General features: G+C 44.9%; 1 protein-coding gene across 2 annotated transcripts in view; it reads right to left on the reverse strand.

Annotated features, from left to right (window-relative positions):
* Positions 1-23,588, reverse strand: part of NTRK2 (neurotrophic receptor tyrosine kinase 2) — a 323,265-nt gene that overhangs the window by 135,013 nt on the left and 164,664 nt on the right. The window contains exons 12-13 of one of the 2 annotated variants that reach the window (XM_044265787.1): positions 8,188-8,376; positions 2,938-4,424 (exon numbers count right to left, since the gene is read on the reverse strand). In XM_044265787.1, the coding sequence (XP_044121722.1) occupies positions 4,396-4,424; positions 8,188-8,376 (218 nt within the window). In that variant the 3' untranslated portion in view covers positions 2,938-4,395. Of the gene's footprint in view, positions 1-2,937; positions 4,425-8,187; positions 8,377-23,588 lie in introns of those variants that run through there. The other variant, XM_044265786.1, reaches the window with a different exon arrangement.

Here is a 23,588-nt window from a genome sequence, read left to right on the forward strand (position 1 = left end):
AGAGAGCGAAGCAGACTTCCCTCGGGGCGTGATCCTGGAGTCCCGGGATCGAGTCCCACATCAGGCTCCTGACATACTTCTTAAGTCATACTATTGCTGGAGGTCCCCTTGCCAGAAACCCAGTGCAGGCCTTGATGCTCGAGTCACCAAAAGAGGAAGGCTTTCAGGGTAAAAAGTCTGGAGAATCAGGCAGCTGACTCCATTAAGTTTCGGTATAGCTGAATGGCTAAGGGGACATTCCAGCTTATCAGAGGTCCCCGCACAGCACGGGGACACTGGGTGGAAGAAATAATGGGAACTAATGTGAGAATAGATAATGGGAAACATACTAGATGTAAGATTCAGTGCACTCAGGTCCCTGAGAGGAGCTAAGCGGATCGGGCTGACGACTGGGGGACAAAAGGTAATCGTTGGCTTCAGCTGAGCAACGCACCACATTTGGAGTCACCGATAGTGTTGACCCTAAACCAGCGCTGTCAACCTGCCTTGGCAGAACAAGGAGCCTCTTACTTCTGGAGTCTTCCCAGCTCACGACATAGTCCTCGCTTCCTCTATGACGCTCACCATACGAGAGCCAAACACCTCTGCGTTTAGGGTCCCCCTAGACCAGACCTGAAGTGGCCACGTTCAGCCCCCCAGCCTACCTTAGCCCCCCGGGTCCCACCAAATAAATAGGAACCCTGAAACTGGCAATAATATACTCTGCGTGCTTCCTACAGACCTTCTGGCACAATCTACCCAGGGTGAACCATTACTACAGAACTAGGAACAAAGCCCAGCGTAAGTAAAGGCAGAGACAAAACCGACAGTATATCACAGGAGGTTAAAAGGATATTCACGGGACTGGAAAGCCACCTATGTACTCCAACGAGATCAGCTGCTATCTCTAACTGTTGGACTTATGGCTGATTTTTTAATTTCATCTTTATTTCTTATGTTTTCCAAATTGCCTACTGTAGCCTCTATTATTTATTTTTTATTTTAATGTACCTCATTTGGGGGGCACCTGAAGCCTCTCGGGGAGTAAGTAAGACTTAATTCTGTCTTACCAGCTGCAATCACCAGGCCTATACCTGCCCAGGGTGACCTGCCTAGGACAGGGTTCTTAGGAACCCTCTAACTCCCACATTCCTTTTTCCTTTGGGCACAAGGACTGCCTTCTCATTTTCCCCTCTGAGGAGTTCAAGCTTTTCAAAAGACACAGCCTTGTCTCAGCTGAGAGAGGACAGCAGAGACCCAACATGGATCCCCAAAGGGGGGTCCCACTTAGGGGCTGGGCCCTCGCAGTAAGAAGGCCTTTGTGCTTGGCTATCAGGTTGAATGAAGATGTAGTTCTCCCTCCATTTCTTTCCTGTCCCTAGTATGGAGCAAATTCATCTTACCCACTTTTCAAGGGAAGTGACAACGGCCAAGGAAAAGGACACTGAAACGAACAACTCTAACATGAGTGACCGGAAGGACAACGTGGAGAACTATAACGGGGGTCACGGGGGACGAAGCCCAGCCACAGTGGGTCACCTTCTGGGACCAGCAGAATGAGCGAAGATGGAGAAAGTCCGCACATCACAAGGAGGAAACCTGCCCTCCTTTGAAAGATCTGCCATAGAGGACGGAGCGTCACGCCCCAGAAAACCTCCCATCGGGCCGTCCCGACATAACCACAGGGAGCACTCAATTGTTCCCAGCAGCTGGGTCGCGGGGGGCCTCCTAGCAACCTAGGAGGCTCCCCTGCATTTGTGTTTGCTGAGCTGGCCCCATCCACAATCTGCCGGCAAGTGCAAGGGTGACCAACCGGAAACCAAACTGGGAGTGTGGCTTGATTCCAGTCCCCCTGCTGGTCCCCGCGCTCCGGTGGGGGCTGGGCCTGGGGCAAGGCCCAGAATAAATGCATTAGGATCCTGCCTCTACTGGCAGGCTTCCAGGACATCACAGATGAGTTGGTGAAATCCGAGGGAAGTGTCTGCAGTTGGTGGGGGGTGGGAGTGCATGTCTAGATCCACCTCAGGCTGGTGGATGGTGTGCAAGTAAAAACAGTTCTGAGAACATCCCTGGGAGTGTCCCCCTCAATCCACAGTCATTTTTCCCTGTTAGCCATTCGATGTAGGCTTGGAGTGGTTTCTCTAGAAGGTCCAGGTAGCCTATGACAGGCTGGAATTTCTTTCTTTCTTTCTTCTTCTTCTTTTTTTTTAAAAACCAAAAAAAAAAAAAAAAAAAAAACCAAAAAAAAAAATAATATCACCCAGGGGTCAAATGCTGATAAAATGATCTCTTATCTCACTTAGTCCTAAGTGCGCTTGGAATGGGTCCGCTAACGCACCTTCATCTCAGTGGAATTGGTAACATGGCTTACATTTTCAGTGTAATTATGCAGCATGTATTCATTTCCTTTCTTCTAGGGAACTCAAGTTGCTTTTTAAAGCATTATTTGATAGCTTCTTGCCATCTCCTCTGGAGTTGAAAAGAGAATATGATATCAAGCTGTTCTAGCTAGCAATGGGGAACTATGGCACCAAGAGGGAGACAGAATTAGACTGGGACCTACAGATTCGAACCATGAAGACCCCCGAGGGACGAGTTGTCAACCCCATGTGCTGTAAACGAAGCTGTTTCTAAGGATCCGAAAATAACTGCATTCTCCCTCTGTCCTAACACTCGGTGGGCAGAATGGGCTATGCTTATTTTTAAAGTGCAGGTCACAGCCTTCAAAGGGATATAAACAGTTCCCCAAGCAGCTATTACTTGGCCGATTAAATGCTTAGAAGAAAGTATACTTTTTTTTTTTTTTAAAGATTTTGTTTATTTATTTGACAGACAGAGATCACAGGTAAGCAGAGAGGCAGGCAGAGAGAGAGGAAGGGAAGCAGGCTCCCCACTGAGCAGAGAGCCTGATGCGGGGCTCAATCCCAGGACCCCGGGATCATGACCTTAGCTGAAGGCAGAGGCTTTAACCCACTGAGCCACCCAGGCACCCCAAAAATATACTTTTGAAAGACAAATTAATAGGCAAAAGATAGAGAAGAGTGCTAAAGCAATGGTTTCTACCTGGTCTTAAATCCCATTCCTGACCATGGAAATTGACCCCAGGCACAAGCTGTAGGGGGTCTTGAAGTTAAGCCTTGGAAACTCTCAGGACCCTCATCCTTTCATCTAACGAGCTCATGGGGTCCTGGACGTGATTCAGAATTTGTGCTCATGGGTACTCAAAGTAACGTTGCAAATATGTTTAAAAACTCCACAGTTGTGTGAAAAATATTGCCTCCAATCCTCCCCTTATTGGCAATACGATGATGGTGTGGGAATGGCAGTTACGGGGAGCAGGAGGAGTGCCCTGTGTGATCTTTTCAACTACAGTGAAACAGGTGCCTCGTCCTTATTATGTCTTATTTCCCTAGTCTTAGCTGGTCTAGGAATCTGTGCTCATCTACATAACTGCCTAATAAGCATGAAGCCAATGAGAAGACACACACACACACACACACACACACACACACACACACGAACTATAATACCTGAAAAAGTATGGCACACTCTGCAGGAAGTCAATAAATATCCATTTCTCATTGGAAACTGAACCAAAGGGAAGAAGTCAGAATTCTTTATGTGCGTCTGCCGCAGGGAGTTACAGCCCTAGGTACTCGCAGAGGGCATGCATTACAAGGACAAACACATACAGTTCATGTTCAGAGACAGTTCTAATTTAATTCTGGCCCCAGGCCTAGGACCCTAGCTAATTTACAAGGCTGCTCTAGGAAAGACACACATTTGGGGATGACAGTAAGTCTATAGCATTTGCTTTTCTTGCAGGGGAAGCTATAACGCATCCCACCCTTCAAATGAACCCCAGATTGTTGATTCGGAGGGTTTTGCTGGTTAGTGATTCTTTCTTTCTTTGTTTCTTTCTTTGTTTCTTTCTTTCTTTTTCAGCTCAGAAGGTGTATTTCCACTGTACCCTGTCAAAATCTTTCCCAGCAGTCAAGCAGTCACACGGCTGCCCTTGAGCCGAGTTTGTGATTCCTACTGGGAAACCACCCCATGCTGTGAGATGATGTGGTTTTCAGACACGTCTACACAGACTAGTTGAATTAAAGACCAACTCCAGACTTGATGTTGCTGAGCCCCTCAGCTCCATCTTGCCATCCTGATTGGTCGAGGAGATGGGTCTAGATAGAGTTACAGTGGCATAGCACTTTGAGGGCTTAGGCATTAGAGCACACTGCTTTCTCTTTGGAAGGCAACTTCTTGCTTGGCTAGGTTATGGAAGCTAAGGAGTGACGTCAAGATGTTGTCTGGCCACAATTTGCAGATAACCATAGAACTCTTCTCCTCCATCAGGCATGGATTTAGCCTCCTTTAGTTCCTGCAGTGACACAGGAGCCTCCAAATACCAAATTATTATCAGGCGGTCTTGGGGGAAGCTCTGGGCCCTGCAATAAAGTAGACAGACTTGCTATTGGAAAGTGCTCGGGAGCAATGCAGCCCTGTTCAGCTCGCTCTAAATTTCCTGCCAACCATCTCTGGACTTTTTTAATGAGTCCACTCACATAGCTCCTGAGAGTAGAAAAGTACTTCGGGGGATATAATTGATCATCCTTTGCTTAAGCAGTCTTACACATCATTTAAAGCAATCTGGTTTGATCCTCTTTGTTTTTTGTTTTGTTTTTAAAGTAAAGCTATGCAAGCATGGAGGCTGTGTCATTTTGGATGGGCCACTGCTAGCGTTGTTTGCAAAATAAGGTGTATTAACTGATCTTTAAGGTCAGACTCAGAGGTCACAACCAGATGCTGGACTATGGACCAACTCTTGACTCCTACTGACAAAATGTATTGATTCCACACAGTGTTTTAAATCTTATGGAATTCATAGAAAAATAATAAATGCTGTTCTTGCTGGAAAAACGAGAGGATCTGGTAATAGCAGGCCAATGTTCTAGTAAGGTCTTCACTATGCCACATCATCTTTCTGACCCAGCCCGTTCCTCATATGACCTGCCTGATCCTATAGGTAATTAGTGGTTAGGACTCTTGCTCTGAACCAATCTATCTGGGTACGCTGTGATTATATGATCATATCTGTAAGCACTGGTGTGCCCAAAAAGACTCCCTGAGGGCAAAGAACACACTACCATCCTCACCAAATCTCTGGTTCTCTAGCATTGTAAAAGTGTAGTGGGTAGTCAATAAATATTTATTGAATTGAACTTCACCTTCTACATTTAGATTCTTACAATTCAGTGAAATAAGAATGGGACCATTCCACGTAAGATCACACATCTATTCTAAAGCCAACATCTTTGAATAGCATGTCGATTTAGGAAAGAGAAATCATTGTGCTGGTTTGTTGCCCATGCTTCTAATGGGGTCCAGAGGTTGGTGGTGTCCTATCCATGGGGTATTTTGCTGTAAGTATATGGCAAACGTCCTAAACTTTTTCTGAGATCTTCTTAAATTTGTTTTTCAAATGCTACATATCCATCTTCTTGGAAGACCTGTTCTTTTCTTTGAAGGTTAGTTTGTAAAAATATTCAACGGGATTGACTTGTTTTTGCTAAGCTCCCAAAATTTCATGGGCCTCTAGCAACAAATCTCTCTGTATGTCACTTCTATGTTTTTAAATATTTTAATTTCTGGATAACTACAACTAGAATGTTCAAAGAAAAGGGTTTGGGGGGGGTCAAAAGCTTTTTTCTGCTAAATTGTTATCCAAATCTGGTGAAGTTGGCTAATATATTATTAAAAATATGTCTAACAAATAAACTACTGTGTAGGCAAATTTAATAGGAGGAGAGCCAATGAAAAAGACTATGGTTCATCTTTACTTGTTATAAGTCTGTTGGTAATTAATATTTCAGTAATACATAACCACATCTGGCCAACATCTGGCCAATGGCATTGGTACACCATGTCCTTTCTATGAAGTTCAACAGATAACAGTTCCTGCTCTCTAGGAGCTTACAGTCTAACCTAAATAAGACTACAGAAACACGTACACGAGGATGGCCAGACCCAGGACTTAACATGAGGCAACAGATACACTGAAGATAAAGGAAAAAATTATGGGATAAAGAAGGACATTTAAGAAAGAATGAAAAGAATGAAAGAAGTAGCCTGCTTCTTCATTCCCATTTCTTTGAAAAAGATTTGTGGAAGATGTGTGATGTTAAGTGTTCTTAAGATTATGAAAGAGCACATGACTTAATGTCTGGAAAGAAGAAAATTTCTTCTTGTGTAAGATGTTGGCTGAGTGGTTGAGAACCCTGAGCCAGGTAAGACCACTGGGTAGAAGGGTCACTCAAGACTTTATAAGAAAGATAGCCAAATGAAGAATGAATGGTCTAGAGCCCTCTGGTGGAGGACAGAAACTGACGGGAGGCTACAAGTCTCCTGAACTTGCTTCCCACGCCTTCTAAAGAGAGATGGCATAGAGTGGCCGAGCCACAAGTATAAAACTTCTCCAAAATAACCAAAATGTGTAATGAAAAGCCTTTGTAAAATCTCTATGGACTCTAGATTAAGGGAACCACCTTGAGAAAGTTTCTGTGAGACATTTTAGGGCTGAAAGCACTTCCAGACAGAACTACAGACTCAGCAGCCACTTAGCCCACTTTGTTTTCGGTTCTCGTTTGTTTGTTTGCTTTCCTGCTCATTGGTTCATTTTCTCTTGTTGAATGTGTTGGGCTGATGCTATCTACTTGGTTAGAGAAACCAAAGGAGATCAAACTTTTGAGGATAGGTTATAATACAGCTTCGGGCTAGCTGAAGTAAATCACATAGCCTGGATCTTGATGGTGACAGTCCCAGGGGTAGCAGGGGTGGCAAAAGACTCTCTTTCTAGGGAGCACAATCAAAATGATGACAGAGTCTCTCATCATAGGACCCTGCTTTACCTCATTCAATATTTGACTATTAGGCATGGAGGGTATTTCAAGGACCATTGGAAGATACTTATCTCTACAAAGAATGCACATTTTAATGCATCTTGTTCACACCATAATGGACAATATTAGGATTAATAATAGCTTGATTTCAAACAAATTTTTTATTTCAAGCAGCTCAATATTTCTCGTATATGCTATTCTATTTATCTTGTCATATCACGTATTCAACTGAAAACTATGGTGGGGTCCAGTCTCACACATTACAAGCTCATAATACTGTTCTTCCTAATGATTATATTCAAATCCAACATTCACCATATTTTGGGGTAAATTTGAATGAATAGGAGAAAATTACAGGTGTTTCCTTATATACGAAGATACCCATTGCTAACCCCCTTTGTCCTGTGAGAGGTCTAAGTGGAAAGTCAGTCCCCAAAATCTAACTTTGCAATTGTCCCACCTTTCCTCTAAGGCAAGGCAGGAGAATAGTATTTAAGATGGAGTAAGAACATGCCAAATAGAAGATGCCCATTCATCATTGTCAGGTGAGCCCCTGGGATCTAGGCCACCTGATGTTCTAGCCCTCATAGTCCCTTATTCATGTATGAAGAAAGCCCTGCCATTCCAATGGCATAAGGCTATTTGCCCACTGTGTTTTATTTTTTGCTTTCCATAAGGCCATGTTCCCTTTTTTATATTTGAGCAGTGGCTCTGAAGATAGGGTAAGAGTCTTTGAGAGAAATCCCAAGCTTCTCAACAGAGGCTAATAGGTTATCTGTTGTGATGTCTCTTTCCTATTGTGGCATGATAACAAATCTCATACTGGGAAGAAGGACAGAACAAAGAATACAGATATACCCAAATTGATACCACCTGTGAGTAACACAGAACCTTGATGACTACCAGTGCTGTATATTTGAATGACTTTCAGTAAATCAAATTAAAACCCCACCAATCACCTATCTTTTGTAATTGATGAATATGCTGTCTCCTGATACTTCTGGTTTCTGTCTCTATCTTTTCCAAGATAAGCATGCCTTGATTCCAACTTCACAGTGACAAACGGTTTGGGAAAATGGATCCCAAGAGAAGTCGGTATCCACCCACATTTCCAAGCCCAGCAGGACACACACCCTGAGAATTCCATAAGCAGCAAACTAAAGGAGCCATTCCATAGGCCCAAAGCCCCATGAATCCTCAGACATTTCACAGCCCCCCCACCCCGGTCATCCTCATCAGGCACTGTGATAAACACGCTGATTGATACCGCGGTGCAGCAAACAGGCCAGTAAGTATAAACAGCTGTACTTACATGTGTCTGGCTTGAGCTGACTGTTGGTGATGCCAAAGTACTGGGGATTTTCAATGACAGGGATCTTGGTCATTCCAATAATGACGGCATCGGGGCCGCCCTCTGAAGATGATGGGGTGTTACTCCCATTGGAGATGTGATGAAGTGGGCTGGCAGAGTCATCATCGTTGCTGATAACCGAAGCTGGGCCTGGAGTTGGAAAAAAAAGACACATTCTCCTATAATTTTTCCATTCCCTTGTTGAGCTGTACTCACATACATGAAATTCACTCGTTTAAAGCGTACAACTCAGTGGCTTTCAGTATATTCAGAAAGTCGTGGAGCTATCACTATAGTTTGATTTTAGGACATTTTGATCATCCCAGTTAGCAGTCACTCCCCAGGCCTCCCACTCCCAGCCCCAGGCATCAACAAATTTGCTTCCTGTCTCTGTGGATTTCATTCCTGTCTCTACGGATTTATTCTGGACATTTCATAGAAATGCAATCATATAATATGTGATCTTTTGGAACAGGCCACTTTCACTTAGCATGCTTTTCAGCTTAATTCGAGTGGTAGCATAGGTCATTACTTTATTCCTTTTTGTTGCCAAATAATATTCCATTGTATGTATGTTCCGTTCTGTGGATCCATTCATCCACTGACGGACATTTGGGTGTTTCCACATTTTGAGTGTTACGAATAATGCTGCCATGAGCCTCTGTGTATAAGTTTTTCCGTGGACATACGTTTTTCATTTCTCCTGGGCAGAATTGCCAGGTCATGTGGGAGCTCTCTGTTTAACATTTTGAGGAACTGCCAGACTGAGTTCCAAAATGGCTGCACCATTTTCTATTCCCAAGAGCAATGTGTGAAGGTTCCAATGTCTTGACTTCCTTCTCTGGTAAGTTAATATGCAGCTTTGCTCTCTGTTCTCCGAACATCTTTAGAACACTCACTCATTGAAACTCGCAGCATGAGTGTAGGATTTCTGTGTCACCATATACTGAAAAGTGTCCTAGTAGTTCAAAGATCTGAGGGCTTTTCTCCACTCTTTGGACAAGTCACTTACCTTTTTTTTTTTGGACCTCTATACCCACTTAAATTTGTAAGATGTTCAAAAAAGAATATGAGACTCTAGATAAGGGAAGTGCGTTATAAATTTAAAGGTGCTTCATGAGTATGAATTACTTTTAGGTATTACTAAAGAAACTTACAACTGGTGGACTGAAATTACACCGGGTGGTCCTATTACTATGTTTCTCCTTCTGCATACAAAATACTTCATGACAATAGCAGATCAAACCCATGGCGAAGTTGCCTGCTTTGCCTTTAGCCCTGATCTTATTTGTAGATCATTCCATGGGTGTTCTTTATACTAACACAATAACCATAACATTTTTCACACAAGACTTAAACTTTCTAGTCTCGAGTCTAAGAACGTGTGTGCCCGTAAGCAGGGTCTACTGTGTCTTGTCTAAACAATTTATTTATCGACCACTAAACCCAACCAGTCTGCAAACAAAACCAGATGCACAGGGACAAAGGTCAATGGGAAAGCTTCAAAGCAATTAAGGTCTCACTGGCTCATGATCCACACTCTACCCGTGGGACATCAACAAACACCCTAGACATACATTACATGTGTTTCGGCAGTGTGCTGAGTGGCTGCAAGGTCCCACGGAAGCAGACCGCAGCAGACCGCTGGCCACAGCCGCGGGCACAAGCCAAGAGAAATGTAGGAGGGAAAGGTAAGGAGGAAAAGCAAAAGACAGAATCGACTGTCAGTCAAGGCAACTGTGTACCAGGGGAAGAAAAGACCGAATTGCTACCTGCTGAGTAAGGGATTGTGTTTTCATTCACTCACCCAGGATACAGGTTTCCCCACCTCCATCCTTCTCTACCCTATCCCTCTCAGTTAATTAAGGAAATTCAGGGAGAGGCACAGCAATTTGAAAGACAAAAGTCATTGTGCCTTACCTTTTTGAGCCACACCCCCCACCCCGCCCCGTGAAGAAAGACACTGATAATCCATCCCACCTCCAAAATGCATATTCCCCCTAGAAGGGGATTATCACAGTTTGCAGTGATAACAATTGGACGTTCCCCAGCTAGCTGAATCTTAAACAAACTACGCAGGAGGCAGCCAACTGCTATTATAGGTAATTTTTTAAAGCATCTTCTCAAGGGGATGTACATTTCAGTTGCCTTTAATGACACGCTCTGGCTTAATTCTGCAAACAAGTCCTCACACAGCCAATTTAGAATCTGCAGAAAGCTCAGAGTGAAAGCAAGCTCGCTGGTTGTGCTTATCCTGTGCCTAGCTCACCGGTATTAGCAAAGAGTGGAAATTCTGCCAAAAGTAGCTATAAAGACAAGTTCTTTCCAATATCCTTAACCATCCCTGTTTTATGATTTGCTTCCTGACAGGCTTAGATCACCCAGAGCTTAAACCCAGAGATGGAAAATGGAAATGTGTTATGTTAGGGTTTCTGCATCTTGCCAATAAAACCTTCCCACCGCTGGCCCCCTTGCTGTGTTTCTGGCGCAGCTGTTTCCCGCACCCCCCCCACCCTTCGAGGTTACCAAAGCATGCTGCCACCTGCGCTCCCCGAGGGGGGTACAGTCAAGGTCGCACATTTCTCAACGTTTACCCCCAGAAAGGCAGGAGCTGTCATGTTCAAATACTCCACGTGCTGTCAGAAGGCCGGCGATATTTGCTTCTGGAGCCCTAGCAATCATTAGAACGCACTGATCCTGGTTGCTTTCTTCTGTGACTCTCCCCTGGCCCAGGTCAGGCTATCAACATTCCTCTAGCATTTAATCATTTCAGAGGAGGCTTACATCTAGACGACAATGCCGAGATTCCTCCGGGAATTCGGCCTCTGAATGATCTGCCATGTCCACCGTGGAGCCCTTACTTACAGAATAACAGCAAGGGTCTTATCCTTGGCTTTTCTTCCTCCACCAAAGGACACTCTTTCCTTCCCTTGGTTTCTCCGAGTAAAACCCCCAACTCCAAGGTAACACAGCCCAAGGGAATGGGCTCTCTGTTCAGGGAGGGAGGTAAAAAGTTAAGCATAAAGGTGGCATGAAGCACCAGAGGTCATTCTTCAAACGCCCTTTCCCTTTGCCAGAAGGTCGCTGTTGGCAAATCTGAGCAACACAGAAACTTCAACAATTTATCAGGATATTAATTCAAGTGCTATTTTCTTCATCTTCCGTGTTCTAAATCCTGGAAGACTGATACGGCTGGCAGGGTTGCGGGGAGTCAGCCCATATTTCTATGAACATTTTGATCTAATGGAGCACAGCATAGTTGGGAAGGGGGAGAAGCACTCAGCAGGGACAATGAATGTCGACATAATTTGACAGCAGGCTGTCTGTGCCTATCACGGGGTGTGTCATTGTGTGTCTGTGCACCAGCTTGACGAGACACCACAAAAAGACAGACAGAAGAAAAGTCAGGGGCACATCACAGAATGTTATAAGAAATTCATCTGAAGGTTTGGGGGAAAAGAAGTCTTCTAATATTAATAAAAAGTTTTAAATTGCTGGGTATGTGCAACTTGCTCCGTTTGGGGGGAGGGGTTAGTTCTAATTACCCAGCTGACAAATATGAGCTATATCTGGAAACATTTTTAGCCCGTTTTTATTTTAATATGTCTCAGGTGCAAAGAGACATTTTTCTTCCAACAGAGCTGCTTGGTAATGTGTTCTGCACATCTGAGTTACAGACATTTCTTTTTTTCCCCAAGGTTTATTTATTTTAGAGAGAGAGGGAGTGGGGGGCGGGCACAAAGGGAGAGGAAGGGGAGGGAGGAGCAAATCCTAAGCAGACCCTGTGGCGAGCATGGAGCCCCACTCGGGGTTCGATCTCACAGCTCTGAGGTCACCACCTGAGCTGAAACCCAGAGTCGGATGGGAAACTGACCACACCCCCCAGGCACCCCAAGACTTACAGACATTTCTAAGCCTCACACTTGTTTTCCCATGATAAGAATTGCTGAAGGTCATCTGGGAAAAGAATTTCCTTCTCTTGAGACCAACGATGTCTTTAAGGTAAGGGGAGAGACTATGGTTCTTGAGCACCTGCATTAAGCCTTTCATACTCTGCAGACTGGTGCTTCAGCATCCGGAGCCTCGCTGACCCCGAAGGAACTGCCCTTCCCAGAGACAGCCAGGTCCTAGAGATGGTCAAGAACTTGCCCGAGAGCAGACGGATCTTAGACCAGCCAACCCATCCAAAGTTTGCACCACCGTGTCAGGCCGTCCTATTCCAGGCCACTCTCCACTTGCCTGTCACCCTCCAGTCAGACACCGGGCAACTGAGAACTGCCTGTCTGCCCCAGAGCCCGCCCGAGTTCCTCAAACTGGCTGATCCTAAGCGCGCTCACCCCCGTCTCACCCATTCCTTCCCACGGAAACCACCATAAAGGCTCCTGCCCAGCCTTCTCTCCCTCACCCCCCCCTGCCTCCTGCCCGACCCCAGTGCTCCCCTGGGAGTCTCCCCAGAGGGCTATAGCTGCCCTCTTCTCTCAGGAACGGTGAGTGACACACTATCTCTCCCGTGGCAGTCTTCCTCTGACCCGCTGGCCTCACCAGACCCGAAAGATAATAAAGCCTCAGTTTTAGAACAGCAGCGCCTCTGTCGGACAGTGGCTCAAAGCCCAATTCAGAAGAAGCATCTCTCCGCTGTGGCCTGAAAGGGTGAAGCCCTGTTTTTGAAGTTCTCCAAGAATGCACACCTCTCAGCAGGGCAAACTGGCCTGGAAAATGATGACGTGGTTATAGTGATCTTCTGTTTAGTGGCAAGAAGACCCCCATCTCATGGCGCTGCTGCAGGAGAGCTTATCAGCCCACTCCGTCCGCCTCCTGCCCTGACCCTACACACATACAGAACACAAAGCCTTAAAGCAGGGCACCTTTAAGACTTCCCAGTAGCACATTCTCTGGTGTCAAAGAGACAGTGATTAGCTGTATCTGAAATGTGCCCCTGGGGGAATCGCCAACAAATCCCCGAGCTGGTTGAGTTTAAATGTTCCAATCCGGCCACGTGTCTTTTTCCACTTTGCTATTCAAGAACTTTTGCCTTTGAACTCACGCGGCTACTTAGGTCAGAGTGACTGACAATCAAGGCGCAAAAGAGGAAAGGAAACAGAGTTCCTTGCATGGAGGGGATGAACACAAATGGGGCAGAGGGCTCAGGACGCAAAGGCTCCCTGACACCTGTACATTTCTCGTACTTTGCAGTTTAACCGACAGCTGACCTTAATGTCAGAATATATACCAGTCGAGAGATGCCCAGGATGGCCAGATCTTGGATGCACACACATGCAGAATGTGACAGTTTGTCTTTTTGTGTCTTCTAATGAATTTCTGTTCATTGTCGCTGTACCCACAAAGTACCAAACAAATTGGGGGTCCCGGGAGATCACACCTGATTTCAATCCCAGTGATGAGCTGCATTATGTGCACTCATTTGGTAAGCTACACACTCGGCTTTTCAATTGTCAGCGCACAGTCTGAATGCAAGGAGTAGAATGCAATCAAGGACAAATCAGAGCGTCTGGACGTTAGAGTCTTGTTTTGAAAGAGAAACGGTCATAAATGAACAGCTGATTTACCAATTCAGAAACATATCGCATCTTGGCCAATGGAAGAAGTTAAGATCCCCACTTGTCCAGACTTGACGTGAAGCCAACTTCGCTGTATGTGGAGTTTTGGTGCCATTGCATTTTATTTCCTGAACCTTCTTAAAAGCCCAGCAACTACCTAGACCTGGAACAATGGTTGGCATTCCTCCTAGGATAAAAACACGTCAGCTTCAAAAATATAAAACCATTTAGTCAGCTCAGTTAGTGAAAGCATTGCCTTTTCTGGAGAAATCCTCGTCCTCTTTCTTCAGCAAATCAGAAACAAGGAACACCGAAAATTAACCAAGGGGCCAACAGGCGTGAAGAGAGACTAAGAAGTTTCAACCGAGTCAAGCAACACAAACTCGTTACTTATCTAAAGAAGGAGTGAGTAACTACTTACCAACACCTTGTCTTGATTTTACTTTCCCAAATCCAAACCATGAGAAATCTGAAAACCACAACAAAACAGAAAATAAACTTCGAAAGAGAAGCGTAAACCAAGGGTATTCAGCAGTGTCCTTAGAGAAATAACAAACTCTCTGAAAAACTTCCATTGGGGACCAAAGCTTCCTCTCAAACACCTGGAAACTAACACTTGAATTTTTCTGTAAAGATTTATTTCTCAAAAAAAAAAGATTTATTTCTCATCCCAAGAACATGGACATTCGACTCAGATAAGACACAGTAGCCTGTCTTCGAGAAAAATGGCCAAAACCCAGAGTTAATGGCTCTGAGCAGTTTTCTTTCTTTCTTACTTTCTTCTTCCTAAGTAACTGAGCTCTAGGGGTGAAAATGCACAACGCATTTGACAAAGGCACTACGGTTCTCAACCGCAACTATGTGGGAAAATAATAAGAGAAAACAGATCTTTGGCAAAGCAGAGACAGTAAAAAAAGGAACATGTAATCCCGTGGGAGAACTGACGCTTGGGCTGGATGGGGAATTGGGAAGAAAAAAAGGGGATCTTCATTCTACACGGATTCTACCACTGACTTGCTCTGTGGTGATGATAGGCCGTTCACAGCGGCTCTGTGCCTTTGGTGACACAAAGCCCCACTAAGCACGTGTAAATAAAGATCTGACAAATGGTTGGAGGTCTCCAGGGAATAAAGCCACAGTGAAATGCCTATTTGTTTCCTGGGCCTGACTGTTCCTCTCTCTGAAGTTTCCACTGGGTTCAAAGGGAATGCTACCCCGCAGAGAAATCCCTGGGTAAGAGATGGATAAAGCATAGGGAGCCCGACTAAGTAACTGTTTCTGAGATCTTCAGATCTACAGGGAGTTTTGCCGGCAGTGAAGACGTACAGCTTCACTGTAGAAGAAGCCAACTGAAGTGAGACAATGTAGAGGAAAATTCTTTGCATGCCCAAAAATGCCCCTCGAAGTTGTCATCGTGATTAAAGTTCTTGCGGGTGTAAGCTAGACTCCTTCCCCTGGTAGCCTGCAACTGGCTCTGGGGCCAAACCCTAAGGCGATTTTTACTTCTGATTGATATTCCTCTGAATGTTTTCTTCCAGGTTTTAGAAGACAGGATGAAGGTCTGGCCTCTATCCAATGCCAAATAAAGATCCCTTTGCACAGAAGACAGTGACCCTCATTCACTGCGTCCTCAGTCTAACGAAGCAGAGCTTTCTCAGTTACCACGAATCCCTTTGAAAATGGAGTGTATTTCCCACTGGTCAATTTTCATTTTTCTATATTTGTTTGATTTACATAGTTTTCATGAAATAGTAGAACGGATTTTTTTTTTTTTTTTAAGATTTTATTTGACAGACAGAGATCACAGGTAGGCAGAGAGGCAGGCAGAGAGAAAGGAAGGGAAGCAGGCCCCCTGCTGAGCAGAGAGCCTGATGAGCCCGATGTGGGGCTTGATCCCATGACCCTGGGTCCATGACCTGAGTCGAAGGCAGAGGCTTTAGCCCACTGAGCCACCCAGGCGCCCCTAGAATGGACTTTTTAAGACTTCCTTTTCACTTGAGTAGTTTTTTCAAAATTGTTCCTATCTTACAGAGAACCCGCTGAAGGGCCATGCCGTAGCAGTTCCCTCACGGACTATACATTCCAGATTATTACTGATCATTAGAAGAAACACGACTGCAAAGGACACCTATCCATATCTTAGGTACATTAACCCCCATTTTCAAAAATCATGCCTTCAAGATAAATGCTAGAAATGGAATGTGGAAGTCCAAAGGGATGAATGATGTTAAGGTACCCAAGCCACATAAGTCAACTGCTTTCCCTCCATACCTAGTCTTACTTCTACCAACAGTGTGGGAGATAGTAGGAGTGTATTTTCACTCTTTGCCCCATGAGAAATTAAAGGGTGAAGCCATTTTCTACTTCCCCATCTACCATTGGTATAACTCCACCTACCTGAACAGAAAAAGCAAACACTCCCCTCCAACCTTTGCCGCTCAAAATGCCTCCCACCCGATGTCTCCTAGACCGGCGTTGGGCATGTACGAAGAACACGGATAAGAAGAGGGTCAGAGAACCTCTGACCTGTCCAGACATTTTAATTCACCAAGCACCTTCCTGACGCAAGACCCTTCTCCCTTCATCCTCAGCCAGACGCTCTAAAATACCGTCCTCTGTTCAGTGGCAAGGAACTAACACTCACAGAGGCTGACAGACTTAACAAAGGTCACAGCATGGAGTAATGGAGCAGACTCAAATCTGGGTTTTTTTCATTTCTTTCACAGTTGCCTTTCCGATCTTCCAAAATGCGTAGCCAAAATTAGCCAAGGTTGACAATATTGGGGTCAGGATTCAATTTTAGATATAGAAAAGCACTATATATAGTCAGTCATCTTCACTTGTTTCAACAGGTGCGAACCTGTGTAAAACCTCTGAATACGACAGACTCCATTTGGAGACTAAAACTTCATCCTGTTTTTTGAAACAGGAACTACCTGGAGCTACTGAACCAAGCAACAGCATTACGACAACACAGGGAGGCGGAGTCCACATTCTGGATAAAAACTAGACACTCTGCGAAAGATGTTTTCCTAGTAATTGACATCATGTTCTCAGAAAACCAATGATGTGAAATGTCGTCACATCTTCCAACCATAACTTTTGGAAAACTAACTTGTGTATGTTTCCTAATACTTCTGCCATCTGCAGAATAAAGACCCCTGGCTTGTACCCCTTAATGGGACACCGTTGGGGTTGCAACTCTATCTGTGTTCCCCAGATTACAATTCTAAGACCTCTCCCCCAAATGCTTTTGTTTTATTTCAGTTCTTCCTTTCTTTCCTGTTCTGCACAGGTGTACCAGAGAATTCGAAGATAAATGAGCTACCCTCATTTGAACCCGCCCTCAGGCGGCTGACAGTTAAGGATTAGCTCTCTGAGAAGTATTGTTCAGGGTGCTTGGGAACTCAAAGGAGAAGCATGTAATCCAATCTAGGGGAGGCGTCAAGGTGAGTTCTCTGGCTTCTGGGCAACAGATTACAATCAGCCAAGAATGGGGAAAAGCAGAGAGGGATACTATCATTGTCCACTTCAGGCTAGAGTGGGGAGCCCTGTGTGTTTCAAGGGGGTGAGGCATCTGGAAAGGCTAGGAAACTGAGAAACAGAAGCAAGGTTCAGGCCCAGTTTGGGTTTTAGAAGAAAAATTGCAGGTAAGCTCTAAACAAAACCAAACAGAAGGAAACACCCTTGGGCCAAACATCAATACAACAGGATCAAGTTGAATTGTGGAAAACTCACTTTGGCTGTAGGATAGACAACAGGATTGTGAGAAGGAAAGACTGAGGGCAGGAGATCTGATAAAGGAAGCTGCTTGAGACGTCAAGGCCTGAGAGAGCTGTGGCCTGAATGGGGTCATGGGGAGGTGGCACGGGCACAGGATATGGCTGTCCGTCATATTTACGGGAATCAGTAGCACTTGGCAACTGATCGCACGTTGAGGGGAGTATGGGAGGGGAACAAAGAAGGTTTGGGGTTTGGACAATAGGACCTACAATGCTGCAGCCTAGAGTGCCTGCCAGGAACTCAGAACTCAGCTGAGTGGCTAATCTGAGAACATCAGTGTGGGCCACAAATCCCAGAAAAGGCGTCTCTGTGGAGAAACATCCAGGGTTTGGACCTCTGGTCTCGAGCCTGGGACACAGGTCTAAAGCCCACTCTCTAGAGCTTATGGTCTAACTGGAGAACGCAAGCTGGATACCGTACCTGGACACATTTCTTGTTTGGGCAATTAAAACCCCTCTTTTGCAGGCACAAATAAAAGTTCCCAACAGCAGCAAACTCGTGACAAACTTAATCCCTAAATTGCTGAAATAGTCTAAGTTCTCCTTAACAGTGACATAATTATTATGAAAGAGAGAATAGAATCTCCTTGGCCACTGCCCAGATTTCTTGGAAAATATAAGAGACCAGATAGAGCAAGGTCACATTGGTCCTCCCCCCTCCGCCCCCGGAAGCTGTCCCTTGTTCAATGGGTCTCTCTTGATGGATTCAAGCAGTAGTCTTAAGACTTTAATACTAAATTTCACTAGCAAATTTCTCCCACAAGGCCAAAAAGAAACAATTTCTCAATTTCCTGTGATGTTTCACCCATTGGGAGTAGAGTCCTGCCAAGCATTCTTTTATTTTCTGTTTAATAAGAGACACTTTATTCACTGCAAAATAAAGGGCCCCTTCAAAAGCAAATGTAGTTGCAGCGCACTTAGAGGAACTTCTCTTTCTGCAATCTAGACCGACAAGGACTCTAAATTATGAAATTAACCAATTAAATCCTTTTCATATTGAAGAAAGTTCAGACCTCCCTGACCAGAGAAGGAGGATGTAGGAAAAAAGACCAATGCATTAACACATTAATAACTCTAGGAGGAGATCCAAAATAAATGGTAATAAAGGTTGCTTTTCAAATGTCTCTCAAAGGAAACAGCTAAAATGTATAGGCAGGAAAGGTGTACTTAGGATACAGGCGAGCGAGTCCCAGGCAGGAATGTGTAAAAGGCAAGGTAGAAGAAACCCAATCTTCCCTGTGGGTACTGAATCACACAGACTCTAACTGTGATTGTCAAAATGGCTCTGATCTCCAGACAATAGTTTGTAGATTTTTTTTTTCCTCTTTCTAAGTTTGAGAAAAATGGTTTCAGTATGTTAGGAGAAAGTCAGCTTTCCTCCCTTTCAATTCGAGAGAAATTAAAATTTGCTATGTTCTCAAGTGTAATTTCTTTGTCTCTTCAGATGAGACTCACCACCCTCCACCCCCAAGAAAAGCGTCTCTAACACTGTAATGGGAGCCAATGGGAAAATATGATTCACTGACAGAATGAACTTCTCCTCTAACTTCCTGGGGCCACGCCCACTCCCTAAAGGACACAGGCAGGAGGAGCCTCCGAGAGGCTGCGTTTCCTCTCCAGGGAAAGTGTGAACCAGACATTGTTGAACCCAGAGGAGACACTCAGTAAGAGCTTGACTGAGTAGCCGAGTGCCTGTCACCTCAAAGAACCAGGAGGTTCTGGTCCTCGGAGGGGAGGGGAAATGAGCGCAAAGAATCACTTTGTTGACAATACGATCATCTCCCTTTCCAGCTGACACATAATCGGAGTGAGTAAGAGTTTATTTCAAGTGAATTCCAGCTCTTCAGGGCACTGAACAGTGGAGTCTGAGGCCAACAGTCGACTTCAATTTAATCTTAATCTTTCACTTAAGGACACAACCTTTGTCTAAGTCCCATTTGCTTGTAGTTACCTGATTCTGGACATGATGTAAAGGGTCCTCCTGTCCAGTTCTCGTTGGCTTCATCCCTTTCCATCCTTCAAATCTCTGAAGTGACTTATCATACCGTTCCCGAGGAAATGTAACCTTGAACCCCTCCAGTGTGACAAGTGTAGAAAAAACATCTATTTGTGTATTATGGCTGCAAGTGTTACTTGCCCTCTGAAAGCTCTATTTTTCTGGACCCACAGCTACACGACATGATCCATACCCCCCTGAGGTTGGTTATGATCATGCCATTAAATTGTAGCCAATGGGAGGTGAGAGAGTGATGGGTACCATTTCCAGGCCAGTCCTTCAAGACCTCCTGCACGGGACATTCTACACCCTTTCCCGTCCTATTTGTCCACAAGGGAAACAGTACTTAGAGCAAACTTGGAAGTTATGACATGAAGATAGCAGATAAGTTCTCTGATACTTCGCCCAGTGTTGTTTTTGCAAGTATAGGCAGCGTAGAAACCGAATTATTCTCCCTGACACCCAGTGAAGCTATTGGTCCTCCAACTGTCATCCACATACAAGAAATTAACTATTGTGTTTGAACATTACCTACTTTGGGACTTCTTTACTACGGTAGAGAGCCTTTGCTAATGCATGTAGACACAGAGATAGACATATATATATCTATATATGGATCTATATATCTCTTTGTCTATAGATTCATATAGATTTGTATATAGATTTGTCTCTTTGTATATAGATCTATCTATATCTATATATATATCCATGAGTTCCCCATCCAGCGTCACAAATTCAACATTGTATATCCATGTACATTTGCATCTTTCTAGAGCAAAAATCCACAGATTTCACTAGACTTTCAAAGGGTTCTTCACTGCAAAATGCCGAGAAGCACTGAAATTTAAACAGTTTTAGAGACAAAGACACAAAGGCATAGTACTCCGCATTTAGGTTCAATTTAATTATGCACCCTGCCAACAGCCGGACCTGGGTGCTGAGAGCCGTCCACCATGTCTCAGCTGGACTTCCAACTTGCGTCCTGCTCACCCCCGTCTCCCCCCATCTCTTCTCCACGGAGCTTCCAGAGTAATCATTTTCGAGTAGAAGTCAGATGACCGCATCCCTGCACTTCACCTCCTCTGGTGGTTTCTTGTGTCTGGGATAAACTTCTGATCCTCACTACGGGGACTCACACACCGTGGCCTCGGCCATCTCCTGTGAAGCAGCCACTCTCGCCTCTTTCCTGTCTCAGCTCACGTGGCACATTTTTTTTTTTTAAAGATTTTATTTATTTGACAGAGATCACAAGTAGGCAGAGAGGCAGGCAGAGAGAGAGAGGAAGGGAAGCAGGCTCCCCACTGAGCAGAGAGCCCAATGCGGGGCTCGATCCCAGGACCCTGAGATCATGACCTGAGCCGAAGGCAGAGGCTTTAATCCACTGAGCCACCCAGGTGCCCCTTGGCACATTTTCTTGCCTCCTCCCTGATTCTTCTTCCAGGCTCTCTTACTGCCCATGCACTGCTCAGCCTTCTGGTTTCTGGTCAACCCCTGCATCCCCAGCCGGATCCCAACCTCACCACTTTCCACAGAACTCGGTGACTGTCATAGACGAGGCTCCCCCCAAAGCAGACCCCGACCCAAGGCTTCCAGAGCAGGCAGGGAAGGAGGTGGGCAACGGATGTGCTAACCAAGGGGGCACACTGTGTGCAAATGGAGTTCAAATCCTTGGCGGGGGGGGTCTTTGGGAGATGGTGGTCAAGGCAACTTGGAGTAATCCACCCTGAAGATGAAGAAGCTGGGTCCTTTCCCCTCCAACTGCCAACTGGCCCTCGTCGAGGGCTTCCAGCTCTTCCAGCTCGGATAAAGCACCAAGGCAGGCATGGGTGCTTACAGCTGGGCACTGTGGCCTAGCTTGGACGGCGCACCCCAAGTGGGTATGGGCAGGACAGCAATGGCATTTGCTATCGGGATCCTGTCTATGCAGTATCTCTGGTGCCTGGCACAGACCCTTGTCAAATAAATGAAAACATTTTTTAATAAGCCTAAAAATAAAAAGTTCAGCAAGTCTAATGAAAAGGCCAATATGCAAATTATACACTCAACACACAAACTGCTGTGTTTGGCAAATGTATTTGCTACCTCTCTTATTTCTTCATGGCATTCCAATGGAACCTCACCGAGAACAGTATTTAAAGGTGAGAGAGGGGTGCCTTGGTGGCTCAGTCGGTTAAGTGTCTGCCTTCAGCTCAGGTCATGATCTCAGGGTCCTGGGGTCGAGACCCACATAGGGCTCCTTGTTCAGTGGAGAGCCTGCTTTTCCTTCTACCTGCTGTTCCCCCTGCTTGGGCTCACTCTCTCTCTTACAAATAAATAAATAAAATATTAAAAAAAAAAAAAAAAGGAGAGTGAGACAGAGAACCCTGCACTCTAGGCAGGAGAGTGGAATAAAGATGTTGGACTAGATGTCAGGTCGAGGGTTCTCCCTAAACGCTGCAAGAAACTAACCGCATGACCTTGGGTGAGTCACTTCCCCTTCCTAGGCTCCACTTCCTACGCCATGAAGACAGAGGTTGAGAAAAGGCATTGAAGGCCCATTCAAGTTCAAGCAGTCTATAGTATTAATCATTAGGCAGATATGACTGAGAGCAGAGTTCCACTTATATAGCTGCTCTGAGCATGGGTATTTTGGGAATGTGAGATCATGTGCAATTTAAAGAAATGCACTCAGTCAACTGGCCTAGATTTTCTCCTGCTAAATAATGTTCAGATGCTTTTGGGTCACTACATTCCCATCTTAAGAGAAGGGCCTGGTTTGTACAAAATTGTACAAAAGCAATTTTAGAAAATAGTACTTACGGAATACTTGTGATGTGCAGGGAAACTTAAGGGAGATTAGATATAACTTTAATTAGGGAAAATTGGTCAGCTTCTATTGCCGCATTAAAAAAATAAAAGCAGGCTAAAGCTTTAAATCCTACAGACTTAAGTTCAGAAGCCTCAAGTGGCAATGGATGAAACCAGATGTGCTAGGAGTGTGGCAAAGTGTCCTGATCCCGTATTTCAAACATTTAACTTTGAGGCAAAAAAAATAAGCCAGCGACTTTTCTCTTTCATTTAGAACATGTGGAATATTTCCAAGAAAATTAATTTGCTCCACATCTTAATCATTCACAATTAAACAATACAAACTGTTGTTGGTGGGTTTTTTGAAAGATTTATTTATTTATTTATTTGACAGACAGATCACAAGTAGGCAGAGAGGCAGGATGGGGGGAGGTTGAGGGTGGGGGGAGAGCGGGGAGCAGTCTCCCTGCTGAGCAGAGAGCAGGATGCGGGGCTTGATCCCAGGACCCTGAGATCATGACCTGAACTGAAGGCAGAGGCTTTAACCCACTGAGCTGCCCAGGTGCCCAACTGTTGTTGCTTTTAATCTATTGTAATTCTAAAGGCTTTTCTTTAACAAAGGCAGTCATAGTCTTTCCTGGGCAGGGAAAAAAAAAAACAAAAACCTGGAACCTGGAACTCCTAATAATTAGTTTCCAAGCTGGGAATTTTGAGAAAGGCAGGGGCAACCTCTATTTGCCAATAAGAGTTGACAGACAAGAGAGTTATATCAATGCTTTGTCTTTCTAGAGGACATCCCTAGCGAGAGCTCAAAATGCCCTATATGCATCTTTCCCCCCAGTCATCACAAGCTTCCCTAGGGGAAGGCAGATGATATCTGATAGCACACACCCCAAATTTCCCTGTTAACACGGTCTAACTGTTGGGTGAATCACTGCCTGAGATTCACCCCCAAATCCCTCTCTTTCTTCAATGTTGGTAAGCACTCAGAGCAAGTGTTTGGGAAGGAAATTGGCTGAATTTCAGGGAATCATCTTAGAAGTGATATTAGTGGCCCTCAAAGAGAATGACAAACCCAGAGAGTCTGGCAAACACTTGATGTCAAATTCCCATGAGCTTTTGTTTCCATGGAGAACCTCAACAATGACTCAGACCTTGGCTGACCTGCTCAGACCTGTCAATTGTGCCCAGTCGCCAAGTGAGGCCCAAAGGAAGGCAGGCTACGCTCTCCACTCCTCC

Source organism: Neovison vison, chromosome 9 (assembly GCF_020171115.1).
Source record: "Neovison vison isolate M4711 chromosome 9, ASM_NN_V1, whole genome shotgun sequence".
Classification (NCBI taxonomy): domain Eukaryota; kingdom Metazoa; phylum Chordata; class Mammalia; order Carnivora; family Mustelidae; genus Neogale; species Neogale vison.